The sequence below is a fragment of the Nannobrachium achirus genome (assembly GCF_963921795.1).
Source record: "Nannobrachium achirus genome assembly, chromosome: 3".
In the NCBI taxonomy this organism is placed as follows: domain Eukaryota; kingdom Metazoa; phylum Chordata; class Actinopteri; order Myctophiformes; family Myctophidae; genus Nannobrachium; species Nannobrachium achirus.
The window spans coordinates 38,982,909-39,006,580 of record NC_137812.1 but is presented as its reverse complement, the minus strand read 5'-3'; the positions used below and the strand labels follow the sequence as shown (position 1 = coordinate 39,006,580).

Below are 23,672 nucleotides of genomic sequence, written 5' to 3'. Positions count from 1 at the left end.
TACACCAGTAAGACTCCCTAATCGGGAGATAAGCGACCGTAGGTGGCTTATCTCCACAAATAGGGCAAAAATGTGTTTTTCCCAAATCTTCCTGATCCATGTTGATGACATGAGTGTAGACATGCTGTGTAGTGATATTCGTGATTTTAGGGCAAAAACTGTAGGAGCAGTGTCCAAAAATGTGTTTTAAAAATCGGCCTGAAGGTGGCGCTAGAATAGGGCCATGTGAGAAATGAGGGGTGGGGTCTCCGCGTTGCCTTGGCGGACGAATAGGTACCGGCCCCGGCTCTCCCGGACGCTCCTAGCCCGAGTTACGGCATTTTATGTGCGCTGCAGTGGCAGGGGGTCCTCCACTGGGGGCGCCACCACTTTTGCATCCGTTCTGGAGCACCAGGAGTCGGTGGTCCCCGGGAATTCCCCGTGAGCAGCCCCGTTGGGGTGGTCATTTGGTCATTTTTGCACATTTGGTAATTTTTTACATCTGGGGGTCCCCCAGGGACCTGGGGGTCCCTGGGGCTCCGGGGGTCCTTGGAGGTTGTAGTTTGGCAGGCAAGGAGTGTGTGTGTAAAATCTGGCATGGATCGGGTCAACGGGTGCGGAGATATAAGCAGGGAAAAAGTGTGACGTGTGAGCACATTTGGTCATTTTTTACATCTGGGGGTCCCCCAGGGACCTGGGGGTCCCTGGGGCTCCGGGGGTCCTTAGAGGTTGTAGTTTGGCAGTCAAGGAGTGTGTGTGCAAAATTTGGCATGGATGGGGGCAACGGTTGTGGAGATATGAGCAGGGCAAAAGTGTGACTCACTGACTCACTGGAGGTATCTAACCTCTCCTAAAACTCTACATTAGTTCTTTCTCTCATGCTTTCACACAGTAACACATAAAAGCAATACTTGAGAATGACTCTTTTCAGTGTCTGTACTTATGTTTTAAAATAAAGTTGGCAGTTATTGTGACCTAGGTCGCATTTAGTATGAAAACATGCAGATCATGTCTGTCCGTCTGTCCGTGTCCTAATGTCACGCTCCACTCCTCATGCCACGTTCCATATATGGCCAAGATCCCAGATGTCATCAATATTAGGCCCATATCTGAGAATGCCCATTGCCCATATATGGACGTATAGTGTCAGTCTCATGAGAACCAGTGTGGTTGTCGCGACGCGAGTCACACTTGCAAACGAATTCCGTACTTTTCTCTATTATACCCATATGGAGATCCCTGATGTCATCAATATTAAGCCCATATCTGGGAATTCCCATAGAGGCTATATAGGCTATGGACATATTGTGTCAGTCTCTGTTGCTTCAGCTCGACCGGTCACTCCTCGCCCTGTCACCCATAGGGCGTCTTACTGGTTTTATGTTTCGATGTATGTTGCATTGTCGCCTATAGGTGTGTAATGGTGCATCGTGTGGTTTCACCTTTCTGCTGATAAAAGCCCTCTAGTGAGCAGCTACTACTGAAACAAAGAATGGTTATATATACATTTTTTTTATTTTAAAATAAAAAAAACATAATTCTGTCTCTTTTGAATAGCTTGTAGCCTATACATGATTATTGTGCAATTGACAGATTGTTAGTGACAGATTGATAGTATTGACATTCGTTCTCAGTTAATAAGGTAGGCCTATGTTTATAAATGGCAGTGGTACGGCCACTTGATCATGCATGTTTAAAATAAAAGCATGAATATATTAATCTATTATTATTGTAATAGCATATATTGAATGCACACTAACATCCTATGTTTATACACTTGAAACACAATTTTATACACAGGCCTAAATATAAAATATATTTTGTAGAAGACCCCTGGTCTACTCGTAATGGAGGTGTGCCTTTCTACAGTCTGGAAATATGTTTCCAGTCCAGACTGTCCAGTGGTTCTCAAACATCGTCATGATAAGGACCCCCCAATTAAATTGATAGGCCATGGCCATTGTGCTAGGGCCCCCTTAAGAGATTATTGTTAGACTAGACTAAATACATGATCCTGTAGGTGGCGAGGAAGCAGTGGAGTCAAGAAAGAGTGAAACCTATGATCATGTCATTCTCATACTTATTCTCATTGGGTTAACTTGCCCATGAATAATTAGTGAAATGAATTGCAGGGAGTGGATCCCCTGGAGTCTAGGACTATGTTCAATGACAAACCTGATTGCCATATCAAAATATTTGGAGAGAAATCTACACAGTATTCATTCAGTCTGTATTCATTTCAGTTGAAGGCTTGCGACACACACAGCCACACAAATGAGTATAGGATATTGAAATATTCAAAATGAATAATAGCTGCATGCATTTTGTAATTTCAAGGAAACACTTTGAGGAAGAAGCATTTCACACCACGAACCAAGTCGCAGCCATTTTGACCAGCAGGGGCCACCCATCACCACGTGATGAGGGGTATCCTCGCGTCACCAGGCTCTCCTCAGTACCCGTGGAAAGCATCGTTCCTATTTACTGCTCAGTGCTCAGATCCGGTCTAAGGTTAGGCTCTAGAGCCCGCCTACTACAGTGGTTTTCAACCAGTCCAGTGGTCCTTGAGGGGGTTCAAGGTGGTCCCCAGCTAAATGATGGAGAGTTGGTTGGTAACCAAATGGACCCTTATAGATCTTTAACTCTTGAGGGTGTAAAATGAACCTGGCACATTGCGAAAACACATAGACGCACGTACCGGTTCGGCGGTTCCGTATCCGCTCTAGACCGGATCTGCAAACCGCAGAGTGAGTTGAACGCGGTCTACGGCGAGAGGGAAGAAAGGAGAGGTGGAAAACGGAGCAATCGAACCGAGCGAGTCCGGAGAACAAGGAGCTTGTCGACATCATTCAACTCGCTTTGACTATCCTTGCTAACTTTAGCTACATGTGCCGCTGAGGACGAGGGGGGAAACCGCCGATCTCCGCCGCAACAACAATGCCGACAATTACCTTACCGCCCAAAGAGAATGCTCTCTTCAAGAGGATTCTGGTGAGATGTGACCTAACGTTGTGTAGCGGGCACGGTTAACGGTGTCCCGGTTTGAAGATCCATCGACGGCACACCGCTGCCTCGTTCTAGCACCACGGCTAGCCTAGCGGTAGCTTCCACCGTTAGCAAGATGGCATAATTGAATGAGTTAGCTAGTGTGTTTAGGCATGGTGATGTGCGCTGTCATTGTAACGGATAGCCCACTAATAGCGTCCGTGGCTTTGCTTTCTTTACTCCGGATTGCCTCCCCGCAAAGCCGGATATCGTGTGTTTTTGAGATTTATTTACACAAAATGCGGATAATGGTCAAACAACCACGGCACGCTATTGACATGGAGCCTCGGTTCCGTTAGCTAGGTTATTATGGCTAATTTATATAGGCTACTTCGTCGCACGAGGGCATCGCTCGACAAAATAACGTGATTTTCTACTGAAAAGACCTGAAATGCGGTGTTTTTTTCGAGCGACGCGCTGGTGAGATGGAAGTGGAAATGAAAAGGTGTGAAGGCCTCACGGGCTGCAGTTGTCAAACACAACCAACTGCACACTGACAAGTACAATGCCAATATAATTAAATTCACACACATCACTCTGTTGTTGGTGGTGGGAACTAAACTTTACTAAATTACATTTTTTTTTAAATGGAGTAAAAACAACGAAAGTGGTCCTAACTGCCGGTTTGTTTAGTGTTAAGTTCACAAGAGTCCACAATCGAGCATCACTGACACACAGCTCCCTAGCCAACTATTGCTAGCAAGTTGTAGTTAGCTGATTATAAGTAGCGTGATGTTAGCTAATGCAGTGGTTCTCAAACTTTGACATTCTAAGATCTCCCCTTAACGTTGACAGCTTACAAATGGAACCAAATGGACCCGTCACGGTTCCATTTGTACACTGTCAAAGTACAGACTTGTAAGGGTCAATTTAGACCCCCCATAAAGGAACTTAGTCCCTGAAATTCACTTTTGAGAACAACTGAGCTAATGTCGTTTCAAATCTTGACATGTCTTGGTAGAGAACACTGCCTGCACGTGTTCCGTGAAAGTCAACGACTTGTTTGACACCCGTGTTGCTCTACGGGGGTTTGTGTTGAAGCGAGGTGAAAGAGTAGAAGTACAGATGGGACTGTGTCAGCAAATTTGTGTGGCTAGAAATGTCAGCTGCACGGCTGCTTCAGGCCTGCCATGGTACTGCCCATCCCTCCCTGTTCAGTGTTTAAATCTTTGTGAAGCTCCCTCTGTTGTTTGCCATCTTATCCTTGACACAGTTTCAGTTTTAATGGAGAAATCTAATCTTCACAGTAGCGCCGCGATCTTTGATGGGCGTGGGGTAAACCTCAGTACAAGGTTAATTTCTCATTTTCACAGCAGGGGGAGGTCTTTAGCACCAGGCTTAAATCTGTCTGTGTCAGGTTGGTTGGGTGTCACTGTCTGCTCTGTCTTGCATTTCTGGCAGTTGGGACTCTGCATCATGAGTACAGTACAGTACAGTACTAGGCATCCATGAAGGTTTTAGAGATAAGAGCTCTATAGGCTTGGTGGTTGTTTTTGACCTTGTAGGTCTGACAGCAGTATGAACTAAAGTTGCTATAGCCTACTTGCAGCTCTTTTATACAGTCTTCTAGTAAAGTCAAAATATCATGAATGTGTTTAATACTGATTAGTTTACCCTTGTGCATTAGTTACCTGCTGCTGAGTAATTGGAAAATCAAATAATATGACATTCTTTCTGAATGAAAGCATGGACCACACCTCCCTTTATTTTTGCTTTTCCAGACAGGGAGACTAAATACACTCTTATTAGTTGGGCACTTCTCCAACAACTTCCTATTGGCAGTGGTGTCGGATGAGGTTCTTTTCTCTTTCACGGCAGGCAGTTGTATCCGAATAGTAACCAGTTGTTGAAAATGTATTGCCTTAAGCTTAATCCTTGTAATCCCTAGCTCCATTATAGGAATAGTATTTTCTGTCCTCTACTGTTAACTACACATCAACTCAACGCACTGGAATGGGTCAATTGATTAGTGACCATGAGTATGGAATAATGTACGTTTATGTTGTTGTACATGATGGGCACATTGGGCAGGAAGGCCTTTGCCCTTGTATTATAGAGCATTCCTTGAGCTTTTCTACGTCTAGTGCTAAGACAGACGACAGAGAACGGAAATACTGTTCACTTTCTGTGCTTTTGAACCAAGCGGTTGTTTCCCAACGGTTAACTGTTGCACCACAAGTCCCACTACTACACTGTTTGGCTTGCACTCCCCTCTCACTGTTGGTCAAGTTATTTTGGGTGAGGTGTAGAACATGCTGGATAAGCACAACTAGCGGTGGTGCTTGTTACTAAGGTTACATTTAAAAGTGTATTTGTGCCTCTGTGCATCATGCAATAGCCTTTTTTTTTTCTTTTTTTTGCATGGACAATTTAGATAGCTAATACTGCTTGGATCAGTCTGATCAAATGATTTTTCCATCTTTTCAAACTGTACAGGATGCTGATGGAACTGAATTGTTTTACATAGTTTGAAAACGTGCCATTTTCAAATTATGGCCAGCAGGCTAGGGCAGGCTTAGTTATCACTTGAGGTTTCCTTATTCCATACAGTGTAAGAGTATGGATTAGAAGTGGCATGGCACGTTCTGATTACTTTGTGTTGTAATGAATAATGAAGATAACATTTCATTCAGTATCAGGGTGCTCCGCAGATTAAGCCACATACCACTGACTAGTCATTTTGTTTGTAGCTCTAAACTTTACATTAACATCATGTGTTTATCCCAATCTGTCCACAGTCTTGCTTCTATTACTCCACTGCTGTCCAATAACGTAAAAATGAAGGATTTAAAATAATAATCATTCAGTATCACAACGTTAAAGTTTTTAAGTCTAGTGCTTTGGATTTGTTATTGCAGTTTGCACAAAAGGCATGGACCCAGTTTTTTCTCAGAAAATAGTCGATCTGGTATTATTAAAGGCCTAGGCAATGCCAATCAAGAGTCTACTCTTGGCAGCCTAATGTCACATCTGGATTGAAGCAAAAAAGAGAAGAACTGGCCAGAGAAAAACATATTTTCAAAAGCTTAAGTGGATAACAAGTGTTTCTGTAATGGTTGGGACTAGGACCGTAATCTCCTTTCACAGAGCAGAGGCTCATTACTTTGTCGACACATTGTTCTCCACACTCATCTTACTCGCTTGTAGTACCCGTTTTGTCTCTACGTATGGAGAGCAACAGCATCAAATCAGATGTTAAGGCTTCTCAGTGGCCATGCCATTGCATAGATAGCAACTTGACTGATTGAAGACTTTATTAGAAGTTTGCATTGGAAAAGCTACAGTTTCATGACAGTACATTTCACTGGTACAAGGTCAACTAAAAAACGCTGCAAGAAAGCTTTTGGGCTTGTTTCAATTGGGGTCCATTTTTTACTTATAACATAGAATGACAGACAAATAAAACACAGTACTAGTTTAAAGATGTATTTCCCTTTCCATACTGTAGCATAAAAAGTTGTACGACAATTGTACCCAATATTTATAAGTAACGTTATGTTTGTAAATGTGAGAGCTTATGTTTTAGGACCATTGTGTCAGCACTGCAGACCCTTGAAACTATCTGCCAGTTTCAATTAATTCTGCTTGAACAATTTGTTGAAGTTGTATTTAAAAAATCTCATTTATTTAACTGGGAAATGGGCAATGACATATTTCTGTCAAATTTGATAAATATTGTTTATCTTAAGGGCTGACATCGTTTTACTCTTCTATTGTCATCAGTGACATCTGTAGCAGGCCACTGAAATTCTATCTGCCGGCTAATTCCGCTGCAATCTCTCTCTCCAGCTCTCGCCCCGATAATACTATATCTCTCTGGGTAGGCACCGATCAGTTTTAATGGAGTGTAGAGAATGGTAGTGATTGTGCAACACTATACCGAATAATGGCTTTCAGACTACTAATGTGGAGGTAACACTTCTACAGCTCAGAGGTTTTAGACAGTAGTTTGCATGGTGTAGTATTTATTTAGCGCTTATTTGGGTCCTATGTATTATTATTATTTATTTTTGTATTTATGGTAATTCATGAACACAAATGCCTAAATGCACCAATTATTTTTTTTATGTTGCAGCAACATAATTCATGACTCATGCATACTAGAATCCCATGTTTGTACAGCACAATTGCGTTGTAAATGTGCTTTATAAATAAAGATGTATTTGATTTGATGTTAAAGCAGTTAGAGGACCAGGTTTGGGGATCCTGCTACATCATAAATCCAGATCATTTTTGCTTAATATTTTAAACCTTAATATTGTTTATCGGCCTTCTGGCCTTGTAGTTGGGGTGTCAACACTGAGATAAGTGTTTGGGTTTGGGTGTTAAATATACTGAAGAGGGAAGACTATAAAAGAGGTAGCCATTAGCCATTGTTTCCCTGCTTGACACTCTGCATGGAGTGTTGGATTGGGGGTAAGTCTTTGTGATATACTAGCATCATGTCCAGGGAGTGTACTTGTACATCAAGCTACCTCATGCTGATGAAACAGGAGTTAGGCTCCTCCTGACCTCCAGGCCACATGGCTGCCAAGGTTACTTATTGTTGTTAATCACTAAATATATAGATTTATGCTCATTGTTCTTACCGGTCGCGTATCTTTACCAATCGTATGCCATGTGGCCTCTGATATTAATGTGCCTCTTTCAGCCTAATGGATTGGGAGATGTACAATGTTCTGGTTATTAGTCTGGTTTTTAATAGTGAGGAATTGGAGGGAAAGGTGCAACAGCTGACCAAATAAGGAATTACATGCCAAGTTTAAAAGTTACATAAATTGTAATTATATAAATTGTAGTTATTTGTCATATTTGCCCTGTCCAATCTTTATTTTCAAATTCTAAAAGCCAAACAGAAATGTTTTTTTTTTAATTATTTTTTTATGTTCCAGTGTTGAATGAAAAAAAACAATTAAATTATTAATTGCAATTATTTAATGGCGATTAATCGTTAAGTAAAATGTATTTTATGATCGAACCTGCATCCTACTCCAAGAAGCTTAAAACATAGTCACCCTGATGAAGGTAGTGTTGCTGCAACATGTAGGTGTTTATGTTCTTGCCATAATGCAATAGCTGAAAAACAATTAAAAGCTTTTAAACCTTTTTTCCACAAGAGTGCCTTGGTATCATCCTTGTGTGCATCAATTCTGTCACCTAGTTGTACCCAAGAGCACCTTGTTGGAGATTTTTACACCAGCCAAACAGATGCGCTCCTTCTCTTTTTAGATTAAAAGATTAAAATATAGTCTTAGAAATATTTAAAGTTAAATCGGGTTTGATTCAGACAGCTTGCTGGCCTTTTTCTCTCCCCATGCTGGGTTTGGAATTAGTCGTACTACATGCTGTCATTAATGCTCCAACTGTTCTCTCTCTCATCCTTTTCTATTTTTTCTGAAATACCATTTCTTTCTTTGCTCTAATGTGCTTCCTCTCACTCTCTACACAGCGATGTTACGAACACAAACAGTACAGAAACGGACTCAAGTTCTGCAAACAGATCCTGTCCAACCCCAAGTTTGCTGAACATGGAGGTAAGGAATATGATGTAGGCCTGGTCTTAGCTCTGGTCCAGATCGTTAGCGAGTTCTCTCTATCGCTCTGCCAGGCACGGTGCTATTCCCATAGACAGAAACGTCTATTAACGTGCTCCAATTGTAGTATAAAATAAAGAATGTGATTTCGATACGCACTGAAACAAATTTATTTTATTAATGTTGAAAGTCTATTCTCTGCAGTGGGAAATGTCTCAGGACCCCACCTTTTGTGTAAAATCCACTTTTTGGGCAGAGGTTTTTCGGCACACAGCCAAGTATAAATTAGGCATTACGATGCCATCAAGGCCTGCCAAAATAAAAATTTGTGGATTTAGTCAACCGTAGATTTAGATTTAGTCTATTCGTGTAAAAGTTCGTGTAATATACAAAGTTCTCTGTAACTTTGTAAATAACCTTATACTGCTGTGCTGCCTCTGGGCAACTGATTCTCCCCCTTGGGATAATAAAGGTATCTATCATCTAATATTTAGTCAACTAAAACTAGACTGAAAGTAAAACATTTCAGATGACTACGATATCACTAACACTTTATTCAAAAGACCATGTCTAAACCTAAATCAAAATCTTTCGTCAAAATGAGAACCGCTCACTTTATAACTGTCCGTCTTTTCCTTCCTCTTTGTGCTCCCTTCCTCCCTGCAGAGACCCTGGCGATGAAGGGGTTAACTCTGAACTGTCTGGGGAAGAAGGAGGAGGCCTACGAGCTGGTGAGAAGAGGCCTACGCAATGACCTCAAGAGTCATGTCTGTATCCTTTCACAAAGTTGGTTTTCAGGGGTTCTTTTGGACACTAAGGCACATTATGTAGAATTTGCATGGCCTGGCTATATGGAGACAGTGGTAAGCGTTCCTACAGTACAACATGCACCTTTACGCAGGTGGGTGATGCAAATATGGACTGACATTTCCACCAGATAAAACCTTTGCAGTGTTATCTCATCCCAAAGTCTTAACACTTCTTGGTTTCTCATAGGCCTGGGCAATAGAATGATGTCGGTTTGCAGAGATACTTGGCATATATATTGACAAGTGATAATTGGCTGTGGATGTGGGGGAAATCATTTATACATTTTAACACGCTATGCCCTTCCAAAAAAACCTGAACGTTCACTGGCTTTATATGTCAAATACAGATTGCCAGCAACGTTAGATATTTGATACTTTTGGTCAGATCAGTGCATCAAATATAATGTATACATTGGATAAATCCATTGCATGAATATCACAGGTGCAGAGGCTATGTGAGCTGTTATGATTGACAAATATGTAGTGAGGTGCTGTGCTGAACAAAAGTTGATCCAAATTGCACTTCAGCCAATTCCTCCATATGTTTAACATTTGTCCAAAACGGCACCAGGTAATACTATTTGGAAATGCATCCTATTTAAGGAACGTCAAGAAGCAAGCCCATATGACAGCGATGCTACAGAGCAGTGCCCACAGATATAAAAAGCTAGATACCTCCTCCGCCGCTGCAGTTCATTAGCGCGACTGGTCAAACACCTCTGGCGGAAGTGCATAACTGTGGAACTGCGGAAGGCATTCTGCCCCTCCAATGGGAAAGAGGGAGTCCTGCCAGTCCTGCATCTGATTGGACTACCGAGCTTCCCATTCTGTGACGCACAAGGAAGCGTCCTTCAGAATTCCCAAGAGCCCCGCCTCAGAATTCTGGAGGCTTGCATAGAGTTATTGGGAGGCTTGCCAGGAGTCTTGGACCAGCACCCCCCAGCCGGAAGAGGCGTCTACCTTTCTATGTCTGTGGCAGTGCCAACCAAGGGTGCTAAGGAAAATTTGCAAAGTTGTTGCGCTACTTTTCAGCACCGGTATGATAATTAGTTTATTAAAACAGGTCAGCCCTGTCTTTTTAATGTTTGTAGTTGAATGTTTCCACACGGATACTACAAAATATGCGTTTCAACCATGATGTAGCTTGCTTTGAGCCTACTCCTTCCTAACAGTGTATACAGCTGACCACCTCAGAGATTTAAAAACCCTTGAAAACAATTGAATCCGTCCATGTTTATTCATTGCCATCCGATTGTATAGCAGATGAGTGTCTATGCTCCTCAACTCCTCCCCCAGGCTGGCATGTGTACGGCCTGCTACAGCGCTCCGACAAGAAGTACGACGAGGCCATCAAGTGTTACCGCAACGCCCTCAAGTGGGACAAGGACAACCTGCAGATCCTCCGTGACCTTTCCCTGCTCCAGATCCAGATGAGAGACCTGGAGGGTTACAGGGTGAGGACAGCAGATGGAGAGTAGATAAAAAGTAGTAAAAAAGTGCTTTCTCTGCCTAGGGCTGTCACGATTATGACATTTTACATGACGATTAATTGTCACTCAAATAATTTACGATTTGATTGTGTATTTGTCGTTGACAATTACATTTCTGTTTGGCTTTTAGGCTTTGAAGTTGAACATGGCAATCATGACACATAACTTAAATATCAAAAGAAATGACTGACTATTTGACAATTTTAGCCAAATAGCCGATCTACAAACCGATCTGAGCTTGTAGATCTGCTATTTCCACTACTTTTTGAAAGTGTTTGAAACTATATTAACATTTCTCAACATGAAATGGATGGACGATTATGACGATTATACAAAATAATTGCGATTAGACGATTATGTAATAATTGTGACAGCCCTACTCTCTGCCTACTGATATGTCTGGTGACATCTGAATTCAATGAATTGGCTAAAACTGAGTAGAAACAATCCAGAGATTTAGAAACTTAACAGCATCGCAGAGCCAGTGCAAATACTTAAGGGCGGGCACATCATATTGGAACGGTCTCTTATTGGGTTTCAATGGAGTGGGTGTAGGTCTGTTAGCGGTGTGGGTCTGTTGGTGCTTAGCGGTGTGGGTTCCTTTAGGGCTGTTGGTGCATATTCGAGGCTCAATTGATTTATTTGGCAGCCCTACAAACTGGCGGGGTTCAATCTGGTCCGCAGAATGATTTTGCGGAGAAGAAGAAAATAAAGATTTATTATGCATCTGAACGGCAGCTACTCATGTTCTCTTGCTGCAATCTCTCTTGTAGGGCTGTGACGATTGTGACATTTTAGGATTAATTGGCATACAGGTAATTGCAATTAACAATTTAATTGTGTTTTTGGCATTGAAAATTAGAGCATATATGAATAAACATTACATTTCTGTTTGCTTTTTAGGATTTGCAAACAAAATCCACAGGACAGACGTGACATAAGATGTAAAGAAATAAACACATTTAATTATAATACAAAATATTATTTTCCGTTACTTGGAAAATGTTTGAACATGTATTACGATTTTTCAACATGGAAATCATTATGAAGATTATGACCGTTATGCAAAAAAAAAGGTGATTATCTCAAATAATAGTGATCAGGCGATTATGTAATAATTGTGACAATTCTAACTTTCTACTGCTGTCTGTAGCCTGCTGCTGCACTGGCAGCTGGTGTGTAGCCGGGGAAACAATTGACAGCAGTTAACCACCCACTGTGTCACAACTCGTCTGCTCCCAACTGCCATCAACGCGGCTGGAGTAAATGTTGTTCGCCATTGTGGTGTTTGCCAGTGTGTTTAATGTTAATATGCAAGGCCGCAACGGAGTCGTTAGCGGAATACAACAGCATTCCTGCCTTTCAAATTAAATTAGGTCTGTGGGAGATGCAGCTATCCTGGAGTAACCCCGCTCATTTCCCCTCTTTGCAGTCTGTGCGTGTCGTGACCTAAAATGAGTTTAACACCCCTGTCCTCCTAGAGAGATGCAGGGTGAGGTGGGGACAGAGTGTGGAAGAAGGTGAGGGGGAGCAAGAGAAATTGGGGCTGAAGGAAAACGAACATAGGCCGATTTTGAAACGTGAGGTTCAAGGACAGAATTACTGAAAGCAAGTAGGCACTTCTAAAATACATTAGGCCTTGCAGCTCGGCTCCAGAGTGAGCAAAATATATCGTCGTCGTCAGGTGGAAACCTTGTATATCCAAAAACCTATGTATTTATCATTTTTAAAATGATTTAAACTAGTGAAAACAGCCGATCTACAAGCACAGTGTGCTGTTTTCACCACTTTTGTGTGATGGCCTTGTACGATGAAGCAGTGCTTTACTTTGCGAAGAAATGTACACATTTGAAACTTGGAGACACAAGGTTTCTGCCCGACAGTGACAATAAGCTATAGCGTAACGGCATGACCCACTCCCACACACCCACACAACACACGTTCTCTCTCTTGCGCTCTCACTTTGTCTTGCTCTTTCTGTCCCGCTCCACTCCCTGGCCCAGGGTATTGCAAGGCAGGGAGAGGGGACTGTATGGGGGATGTCATGTTGCAGTCGGCCTCCTCGATGTAGCACAGCTCTCCTGGGATACAGTCTTGGATTTCAGATACAGCTTTTTATGAGAAATTTCAAATGGAAAGATAAAAGACTAGCCTTGGAAGTATTAGAAACTGCCTCTGTGTGTGTGTGTACCTGCGCACTTTCCCCCCTCCTAGTCTCTCTCTGCCAGGTAACATCGAGACAATGAGTCAGCAAAAACACCCACCAGCTTCTTCCCCATGCCAGTGGTCCATTCTGCTTCTGCTTCCTTTTCTTCCCCCCTCATTCACATTTAAAATTTCGCAACTTTGCAAGAACTGGAACACACACGCATTATGCTAAATTGTCTGCTAGGTTTATTCTCTCTTTGTACATTGATCTGACGCAGGCCGTCTCCATCTCTCTCTCTCTCTCCAGGAGACACGGTATCAGCTACTGCAGCTGCGTCCGGCTCAGCGAGCCTCATGGATAGGCTACGCCATCGCCTACCACCTCCTGGAGGACTATGAGATGGCTGCCAAGATTATTGAAGAGTTCAGGAAAACGCAACAGGTTGGCTTCCGTCTTCCTGTCTGTTGAGTGAATTGTGACTGATTGGTTTCAAATAATGTAAATTGCATCTCTGAAATGCACATTATTGGTTGTCAGATGATGCAAACGGCTCACTTTCTTTCTACCTGGTTAGATCTGTCTCTGAGTGAGCCTCAATGTGAGGGGTGCAAAAGATAAGACATAGGCTTTAGTCTCTTTTTATTCACAGTTTTTCTTAATTAAACATCCTTTTTAGTGAAAAAGAAATGATGACAGATTCTTATGAGTTTCTTCTCACCAGCTCATGTACAGACATAAACATCTGGTGATCTAGCCGGGGGATCCAATTACAACTCCGTTTGATAGCAACAAGTCATCACATTGAAATAGGAAGTAGTTATGAGAGAAGCCATAGTCGGTAGGCATCTGTTAGGGTAATTTATTATGTCACTTTCTGAGGAAAAGCTCCATTGCCTTTAATCCACCTAACATCTAGTTTGATCACTATTTTAGGCTCGGTATACACACCGTTCAGCCACAGCCTTGTAAATATGGGCTCAATATGTTTGGTGTTAAAGTCAGTCTCAACTACAATAGAGCACTCTCTGGCCTGTTCCAGATAAGGCCAGCTTGTTTCCTGTCTTTATTATGCCATGCCTAAGTAATATATCAAGCTAGGCCAAGTAGGCCAACAACGCGCACACAGGAATAATGTGGTGCTGCCTTTTATTTACAATTTAGGACAATTTAGGTAGAATTTTATCCAATTGGTTCATTTGTTTATTTCTCTTGTTCTCCACTGTGACATCATTGATTATGCACTTAACTCTCTCTCTCTCTCTCTGTGTGTGTGTGTGTGTGTGTGTGTGTGTGTGTGTGTGTGTGTGTGTGTGTGTGTGTGTGTGTGTGTGTGTGTACTTTTGTGGTTGTGTCCAGACATCTCCAGACAAGGTGGACTATGAGTACAGCGAACTGCTGCTATACCAGAACCAGGTGCTGAGGGAGGCGGGTCTGTACAAGGAGGCCCTAGAGCATCTCACCAGCTATGAGAAACAGATCTGTGATAAACTGGCTGTGGAGGAGATGCGAGGTGGGTTTGTCTCTTGGATCAGCATGACTTGTATCCTGTGTGGCTCTGCAGGAAGCTAGCCGCCTATAAGAGGATTGGTATGTGTCCGTGTATGTGCCCGGATGCAATCTCGATAACTGCTGGATCAATCTGCCCCAAACCTTTTCTTCGCGTTTCATGTTTAATTTTATAATGGAAGTCACTGGCTGGCTCCATGAAGTCTGAGATTCACATTGGAGTCATGCTATTCCCATGTGGATCCTGAGTGACTTGAGATCCACATGATTAGATTTTTTGATTACTTGTACATTCATGTTTAATATAATTTCAGCCGTTTACGATGTCACACTACCCAATCTAAAGCAAAAAAATTGTGTGGGATTCATGGCACATTGAACACATTCCCATGACACCACATCACATCATCTCACCATTGGATACTTGCCGTCTCTGTAGGAGAGCTGCTGTTGGACCTGGAGCGTCTGGAGGAGGCCACCGAGGTCTACCAGCGCCTACAGGAAAGGAACCCAGAGAACTGGTCCTACTACCGCGGCCTGGAGAGGGCCTTAAAACCTGGTACCCCCAATTCAATGACACTTTTGTTTAGTTTCTTTGTTTCTATGTTTCCAAAATTGGCCAAATTAAAATAATTTAAATAATGCTCTTCAAAAGGCTTACTTGTTGTTCGTTCTTTTTTTCCTTTTTTAGGCAGCGTTGAGGAGAGACAGAAGATTTATGAGGATTCCTGGGAGAAGTTCCCCAGGGGTCTGGTTCCTCGAAGGCTGCCCCTCAATTTCCTGTCTGGTGCGTCCAGTCATATATTTACACTCTCCTAACTGAAGTTGGGCATTGTGTCTCTGTCATAGAAGTAGACTTGCGTTAGTCTTAATCTTTCAACTTTGAGGTTCTTGATTTCAGGTCATGAAAATCTGTTAATTAAAAGTCATACGGCTGCTCTATGGAAAGTTATCAACTCTTAAGGTGTTGAGCTAAAGCTCGTCTCCTTGTTTAAACAATATTGATCCACACAGCAATTCCCGATTACATAAATTCCAAATTAATTTGTAATTGAAGCAAGGCCAACATAGAGCCTGGGATTGTCAAAGCGGTACTTGAGAGGATGGTGTGAGAGACAACTTGAAATTGTACAGTGACATTACTGGTTCTAGAAATGTATCTTTTGTTTATGAAATATTTGTGAAAAATGGATGGCATCTTTTCCTTCTCTAGGTGAGAAGTTCCGTGAGGTTCTAGACCGGTATCTGAGGATGAACTTCAGTAAAGGCTGTCCACCTGTTTTCACCACCCTCAAGTCACTGTATCACGACAAAGAAAAGGTACTACTGCCAGGGATACCCTCTGAACATTATTTTCTCTTTCTGATCATTTGTCCTTGGCATCAAACACTAGGAAGGATTCTGGGCATTCAGAGCACACTCATAGACCTTAGACGAGCCAAGAATGTCATTACTGTGCACTTCATATAGTAGGATAACCTTGTTTGTGTCTCTCTGCAGGTGTCAATAATAGAAGAGTTAGTTGTTGGTTATGAAACATCGTTAAAATGCTGCAGAATGTTCAACCAGAATGGTGAGTGACACTTTTATTCACAATTATTATTATAAACTGTCTGTTGTATGGATACTGATGTGTTTTCTGTTTGGTTTTAGGTCACTGTGTGACATGTATTTAGACCAAAATAAGTATTGCTTCCTCCTTGTACCCAAAAACGTGTTATTGGCTCTCGTTTATCAATCAATCCTGGAATATGGTTGGCTTTTGCAGATGATGGAAAGGAGGAGCCACCAACCACATTGCTCTGGGTGCAGTACTTCCTGGCACAGCATTACGACATGGTTGATCAACAGACACTGGCCCTTGAATACATCAATACAGCCATCGAGAGCACGCCTACGCTCATTGAGCTATTCCTCATAAAAGCAAAGATATACAAGGTAGCGCATGAGTTCATGAATCATCACAAATATGAAGGACCATGCAGTAATGTTCCATGTTTACCCCGTTGACTAATACAGCAACTGGTATACATTAATTTACTTAAAAAAGCATGCCATAAGAATATTTATCTCATGCCATTTTGTTTAATTCAAACTTTCATATAATTTAAAAACCCACCATGATATTCTCAGTCATGGATTTATGATTTAATTCATGAAACCATCTTTTCTCCAGGGTCTATTTTTGACTACACTTTCAATTCACACGTCTACAGTAAAATGCAACAAAAACATCACATTAGCAAAAGTTGAACACCCTAACTCGTAGTCAAAGGGTTAAACATGCTATGCCAATGCTATGGTACTTTTAGCACGTGATTTGTATCAAGGCACAGTCCTATCAAGGCACAGTCCTATTAAAGTATTTAGTATTTAGACTTGGCATACCAGATATGGGAAAGCAGTGTTGGTGACTGAGCTGTTGACATTTGCCCAACTGCAGCATGCTGGGAACATTAAAGAGGCAGCCCAGTGGATGGACGAGGCCCAGGCTCTGGACACCGCTGACAGATTCATCAACTCAAAGTGTGCCAAGTACATGTTGAAGGCTGGGATGATCAAAGAGGCAGAGGAGATGTGCTCCAAATTTACACGGGTGAGCTGTGTGTGCGTTTGTATACTGTGTGGTCAAACACGCTGAATGAGATGTTATTTCTTAGTAGCCTCGCAACAGCCAGACTCTCCCAGGGGAGAGTCTGGGAGTCCTCCATAGACAACGCATTACGCAATGACGTAGTTACTCACTTTGACCGACAGGTCCAGTAAGTAGACACCAGCGCATCAAAACATCGTCGGCAGAACAGCAAATATGTCTTTTCCAGACATAAATTCCAAAGGTGCAAACTGTTGTTTGTTTTTAAGTTATGAGATGCCGTTGATTTCATATAAAACTTCGCTTAATGCAGCTTTTATTTGCGATTTGTGAACTCGCGTCGGACATGGGGTCCGCCATGTTTGTTTACAAAAAAAAAGCATGATCTTATCACACAAAGATTTAACGGCCCCCCTGTATTAACTCTGAGGACTCCCTAGGGGTCCCGGACCCCCTGTTGAAGATCCCTGTCTTAGTGCATTTTGGGGGAGGCCGTAGCCATGTGCACATCTGTGAACATCTGTGTCGGCTTTTGGCTCAACCCTTTTAGTTATGGTTGGGATATTGTGAGTATTTCCAATGACTGTGTAAACTTTACACAGTCATTGGAAATACTCAGGAAAAACAAAAGACATGATAGCCTCTGGTTTAAGGTGTAAAAGGCATGCATGTTCAAATAAGGTGACCAAACAAATCAGATGAGCTCCTCTTTGGAATGTATGTTTGAATGTGTCTTACTCCCCCTAGTGTAGGTTTGCAGCAGTGAACATGAATAAGTGCCTTAAAGAGTGTGCATTAACTCTTTCACTCTGTGTGTTTTCTCCAGGAGGGGGCATCAGCAGTAGAGAACCTGAATGAGATGCAGTGCATGTGGTTCCAGACTGAGTGTGCGCTATCCTACAAGTCCATGAACAAGTTTGGGGAGGCCCTCAAGAAATGCCATGAGATTGAGAGGGTGAGCTTTCTGTCATACTTTTATTTTTTAAGGTCCAAAATACACATTCTTTGTAAAAAACAGGTACATTTTTACACCCTCAAACGTACATTAACTGAGGATTTTACAGTGTATAATTGAGACGGATCATTGCCAATTACTCAGTCTCTTCTTCAGGTCTAATACTGTATATTTCAAAATACTTAAAATTCCTTCGCTTCTTCCACTATGATCCCACGTAGACACTCTGAAATCACAAAGTGTTTAAAATCAGGATTGTAAACAAACACACACACTCACAGCATGCAAATCCATCTCACGCCATCCACACCTCTCCTCTCCCTCCAGCATTTTGTGGAAATCACAGACGACCAGTTTGACTTCCACACCTACTGCATGCGGAAGATGACGCTGCGCTCGTACGTGGATCTGCTGAAGCTGGAGGACGTGCTGCGCATGCACCCCTTCTACTACAAGGCTGCCCACACCGCCATCAACATCTACCTGAGCCTCCATGACAACCCCCTCACTGACGATAACAAGGAGCTGCAGGCGGACACAGGTGAGGGTTTGGGTACTGCTGTGTGTGCCAGCCTTCTTTAAACCCATTAAGACCTGGACTTATTTTATACTTTAGCTATTTTTGAAAAATTGTGAAAATGTTTGAATATATATTTTTCAAAGCAAACTTCTGTAACTCAAATCTCTGCTTCTGGGAATCCCTGGAACAACATATTTTGAGATGGAGGTCTGCGGACAAATTCCTGTAATTTGGGGGTCCTTGACATGAAAACGTTTGAGTACCACTCATTTAGAAGGATTTAGAAGACCACCATTTTTCTAAAATAGTAGATCAACAAGCTCGCAGCACGTGCTGTGAGTTGTATATCTGCTATTTTTCAATAGTTAAAGCATAAAATAATGGTTAAAATCTAAAGCGACAAAGACATGTTCCCGGCCTTAATGGGTAAAAAGAAAATCTTACAAATGTATCCACTTAGATAAGGGACAGACTGCTTGATCGTTGAACTGCTGTTCCTGAGAGGTGATATTAACATGAACATAAATCCTGTTGGTCTTATCCAATGTATGTATCAAATATCCAATGTCGCTGGCATCCACAAAATCTATAACATTAACAGCTAAACAAACGGCTTGCTAAGGGGGAAATTATCTCTTTGTATTCGGCATACAGTATAAAGGCCCATTCCCACTGGGCCAGATAACAGATAAAAAAATCTCTTTCTCCAGATATTTTTCCATTCAAAGTGGATGGTAGATACAGATAAAAAGAATATTTGCCACATTTAAAAGTATTTGTGGCAAATATCTGTGGTAGATATCTTTTTTTATCTGTATCTACCATCCACTTTGAATGGAAAAATATCTGGAGAAAGAGATTTTTTTATCTATCTGGCCCAGTGGGAATAGGCCTTAAACCTGGTAAGTTTCACTTCCGTTTTTAATGCCTTGGTTTAAAAACATAAACACAAGACTTTGAGCTGAAACCATAGCTGATGTAGGAAGAGACATGTAGGAAACTATGCAGCATTGGAAAACATTTCCAGAAAGACACATTTCTATTTAACTTTATGAGGACACAGTTCTTCACCTTGTCATCTCTGTCTGTATAATGAGACAGTGAGATGGCTTTGTTCGCTGCATTCAAGTACTTCTAAAATCAGTTCAGTTGTTCTACATACAGTATGACACAGTTGCTGTGTCCAATGCTCCTTATTCCATTAAATAAACCATTATTTTCCTCTCTTTCTCCTTCCTAGCCAATCTTTCAGACAAGGAGTTGAAAAAGTTGCGGAACAAGCAGCGGCGAGCCCAGAAAAAGGCCCAGCTGGAGGAAGAGAAGAAGATTGCTGAGAAAGAGAAGCAGCTAAAGAACCAGAAGAAGAAGAAGGAAGATGATGATGAGGAGATCGGCGGCCCAAAGGAGGAACTCATTCCCGACAAACTGGCCAAGGTTTGTGTGATTGAAGTGAATAGTGTGTGTTTGTGTGTGTGGTGAATTAATATAAAAATATTCCAAGTTGTAGATGTTCCTGACAATGTTGCTGGTAGGTAGAGTATGTAAATTTGGTAACAACAGTACATCTAGGTCCTGTGATTGCCTCCCTCCTTGCTCTGTTTATCTTGTATGGTCATCTCACCTCCATAATGTGCTTGCAGGTAGAAAATCCACTGGAAGAAGCTGTCAAGTTCCTGACACCCCTCAAACATCTGGTCAAAGACAAAATAGACACACATCTTCTGGCCTTTGAGATCTACTTCAGGAAAGGTACACATAACCCTCTCTGATAATGACTATTTATTTTATCCGAGATCCATCTAGACATGTACCAGTCTGTTGATTATCTTCTGACCCTTTCTTCCATTTTGTCCTCCATCACACCACAAACTTTCCCTGCCTGTTCTTCAGGGAAGTTCCTGTTGATGCTCCAGTCAGTGAAGAGAGCATTTCCCCTAGACCCAGACCACCCGTGGCTCCACCAATGTCTAGTACGCTTCTTCAAAGCAGGTGAGGGTTGCATTGTACTGATGTTTATTTCAGTGTCAGGTGAAACGTGATGTTTATAAGATGACTTACAGCTAACATTTCAACAACAAACCCAAGTATCATACAACGTTCCACCTCCTTTCCATCTCTCCCCATCCTCACATTGCACAACATCTCTAATCATTTGTTCCACTCGTCCCTTCCATATTTCCTTCTTACCATTCTCATCCATTCCATATTCATCCAGTGTCGGAGAGTAGAGACTTGCCAGAGGCATTGGAGACAGTCCTGAAGCAGGAGATTGCGCGACTGTTCGGAGACAGCAACGCCAAGAGTTTCAACCAGGCCTTCCTCACTAAGCATGCTGACTCTATACCACACAGATTGGCTGGTAGGCCTCTGTCGTACACATGCAGATTTCACACATACTTTGATAAGAGAATGTCATCTGTACTGTTGTTGAGTTCATATTTTATTAATTGTTCTGTTTCTGTCTTTATTCCATCTGGCAGCTGCTAAGATGATGGTGTATCTGGACTCATCGACGGAAACGAAGGCTGCAGAACTGGCCACCGCGTTAGACGAGTCACTCAACAATAGAACCATACAAGTATGTGTGCTTGCTTAGCACTATGCAGTCTGACTGCCATTTCAATTACTCACAGTAATGACCTGATATGGCTATAATTCCAATGAAACATTCCAAGTAGAAGATATTGCATCATTTACTATTTACCCGATTGCTAATGAATCGGAATTTCAGGAAACTGGAGTATATTAAATGCCTATAATGTACATGGATGCCTGATGTCTTCTCATCCTTTCAGATCTGCACAGATGTCCTGGAGAATCTTCGGAACGGCACGTTGGGCGACAGTAAGGAGCGCATGGAGTCGTACCGTGCAGAGTGTCACAAGCTTTACCCTTATACATTAGCTTTCATGCCCCCCGGATATGAGGAAAACACAAAGATCGTCAACGGAGACCTCTCTGTGGAGACGGAGGAGCTAGCCAATGAGATGTGAGGTGCAGAGGTTGAGCAGCTGTGGAGAAGAAACGGAAGCAGGCCGAGCACAGAACCTTGGGAAAATGCCCGGTGGCCATTTTGTAGAGCACAGACACAAGAGAAGCAAAAGAGGAGTTTTTGTTCTTTGGCTGAGCTCCATATGGTCTGGCCTGGCATGGCTTGGCTCTGTCCCACATGGAGAAAATCAGGACTGTGTGTGTGTGCTTACGTGCGTGTGTGTGTGTGTGTGTGTGCGCGCGTGTGTGTGGAAGAGGGAAGGGGGGGAAGAGGAAGATGACATAATGGCCATTGTTTTTTTTTTATGACAAAATACTACGCTAAATTTGAAAATAAACTATTGTTATTGACAATAAACTGTTCTTAGAGACTAAGACAGTCGGACAAATGACAGTCCGTTTCCTTGGAGATAACGAACAACAATGACAGCAGCCACTTGGGGGTCTGGCTCCGTACTGCTCTGACGTGCACACGAACTGCAGCATCATGTGTTCTGACTAGCGTTCTCCAGGTTTTAAAACAAGAAAATGTACATTAAAAGAAAAGGGGATACGTCGTCACTGCAGAATGGAGATCTTAGCTGACTGGATCTCTGTCTGATCTGTAGGAAGCTAGATGCATACAAAAGACCCACATTTCAAACAAAGACAACACACATGGGTGTCTTTATCTTTAATTGCTGTAGCAAAGGTTCTGACACCCTCAGTTTTATCAGCATTCTAAAAGATTTCATCTGTGTGTGATAGTCGCACTGTAGAAAAGGTTGATTAACAAGATTTTCATCTATGGTACTCTGTTTTTTTCACAGATTACAGATTCTGTTTCAGATTTTGCTCATGCTTCCTTGCTGGCTCTAAAGTTTAAAATGTGGTAAAATATCCTAGCTCTGTGGTATTATTTTGGGGAGCCTTGCCTTGGAGCGTAAACATGTGTCTTAAATGCAGCACAGGTTAAACTGTAAAAGGTTGTATGTTGTGCTCAATTCCAATTATCCTGCGATTCCTAAACATGTTTTTTCTGTAGCTCTGAAAGAGTTGGGTAGCTCTAAGCAATACTGTAGACACCGTCTAGTCCATAAAGAAATGACAGGGCACATAAACTCATTATTGATGCTAATCATTTCTTGATCCACGTGTTTGGGAATAGATTGGGCCTCTGCAGAATGACTTGTATTATAATTGTCACTGTCATCAAATGGTTTCATCTGCATGAATTACCCAGGGCTTTTTCTAAGCAGTCGAAGTGGAAATGAGCCTCCACTACATCCTATTTGCGCCAAGAGAGCTCTTCTCGGCCAGTCAGAATAGTTTGTCAAAGGTCTGAGTTAGAGCCACCTGTTGCCCATGGTGACAGATGTTACAAGGTAAACAGCATAAGCATCAGGTTTGTCGGTTTTGCTTTTTTCTTTTCTCCACCTTCCAGTTTCTTTTCAGCTCTTTTGATCCCTGCTCTCCCTTTTTCCCCTCTAATTTGGGTTCTAATGTGAAAGATGGAATATGAGATGCTGATGTATATCTGAATTTTTGTATTAAAACTAAAAGGAATAATAGATTTTGGCATCAGTATTTCTCCAGTTTGGTTGGTAGTGAAGTCGCATACAAATTGTGCAACAGCTGACGTTTATTGGTGAAGAGCAGGAATTTATACTAAATTGGACTGGGTTTTGGTGACATGCAGTCTAGGAAACCATTCGGTAGAAACGTATTTGTTTTTGGGGCAATTTGTACTGTAGAAACTGTTTGGCTCCTCCCCATTCTTAGTCCACTTCCTCCCACCCAGGTGCTTCTGTTTATTCCTACTAACAACACTACATGTTTAGGACAGTGGTGTTGACTTGAGTGATTAGGTGCCTCTCGTGGTGCAGCTCAATAGCATACAGATGGTGAAGTCACCTGGCAATAAGAGCAGCCAATAGCAAATGGCTGTTCAGTGGCACTTAAATACCCTGATTTCACCAATTGATGTCAGGCTTCACATCCCCAAATGATATTCTTGTGGCAGCTAGGCTAGGGAGAGCTCAGGACCTGTCAATTGAGTAGTTAATGTCTTATTATTCAATTCACTTTCAATAGTTAATATTGCAATATAACATTAATGAAT

General features: G+C 42.0%; 1 protein-coding gene across 1 annotated transcript; it reads left to right on the top strand.

Annotated features, from left to right (window-relative positions):
• The first annotated feature begins 2,841 nt into the window (after window positions 1–2,841).
• naa15b (N-alpha-acetyltransferase 15, NatA auxiliary subunit b) lies at window positions 2,842–23,086 on the top strand. Its single transcript, XM_080721515.1, has 20 exons — window positions 2,842–2,970; window positions 8,474–8,558; window positions 9,225–9,329; window positions 10,664–10,821; window positions 13,313–13,447; window positions 14,363–14,516; window positions 14,952–15,071; window positions 15,204–15,299; window positions 15,726–15,832; window positions 16,013–16,085; window positions 16,281–16,450; window positions 16,956–17,108; window positions 17,932–18,060; window positions 18,388–18,601; window positions 19,821–20,014; window positions 20,221–20,329; window positions 20,471–20,569; window positions 20,796–20,939; window positions 21,061–21,158; window positions 21,376–23,086. The coding sequence occupies exons 1-20, from the start codon at window positions 2,917–2,919 to the stop codon at window positions 21,571–21,573; spliced, it is 2,595 nt and encodes an 864-aa protein (XP_080577641.1). The 5' UTR covers window positions 2,842–2,916; the 3' UTR covers window positions 21,574–23,086.
• Window positions 23,087–23,672: the final 586 nt, after the last annotated feature.

Bases quoted from the DNA above. Each gene is read 5' to 3' on its own strand.
- naa15b (XM_080721515.1), top strand. From the start codon at position 2,917: ATGCCGACAATTACCTTACCGCCCAAAGAGAATGCTCTCTTCAAGAGG. The intron at 15,833-16,012 runs GTACTACTGCCA...GTCTCTCTGCAG, and splicing joins TGTATCACGACAAAGAAAAG to GTGTCAATAATAGAAGAGTT. The intron at 20,940-21,060 runs GTAGGCCTCTGT...TCCATCTGGCAG, and splicing joins TATACCACACAGATTGGCTG to CTGCTAAGATGATGGTGTAT.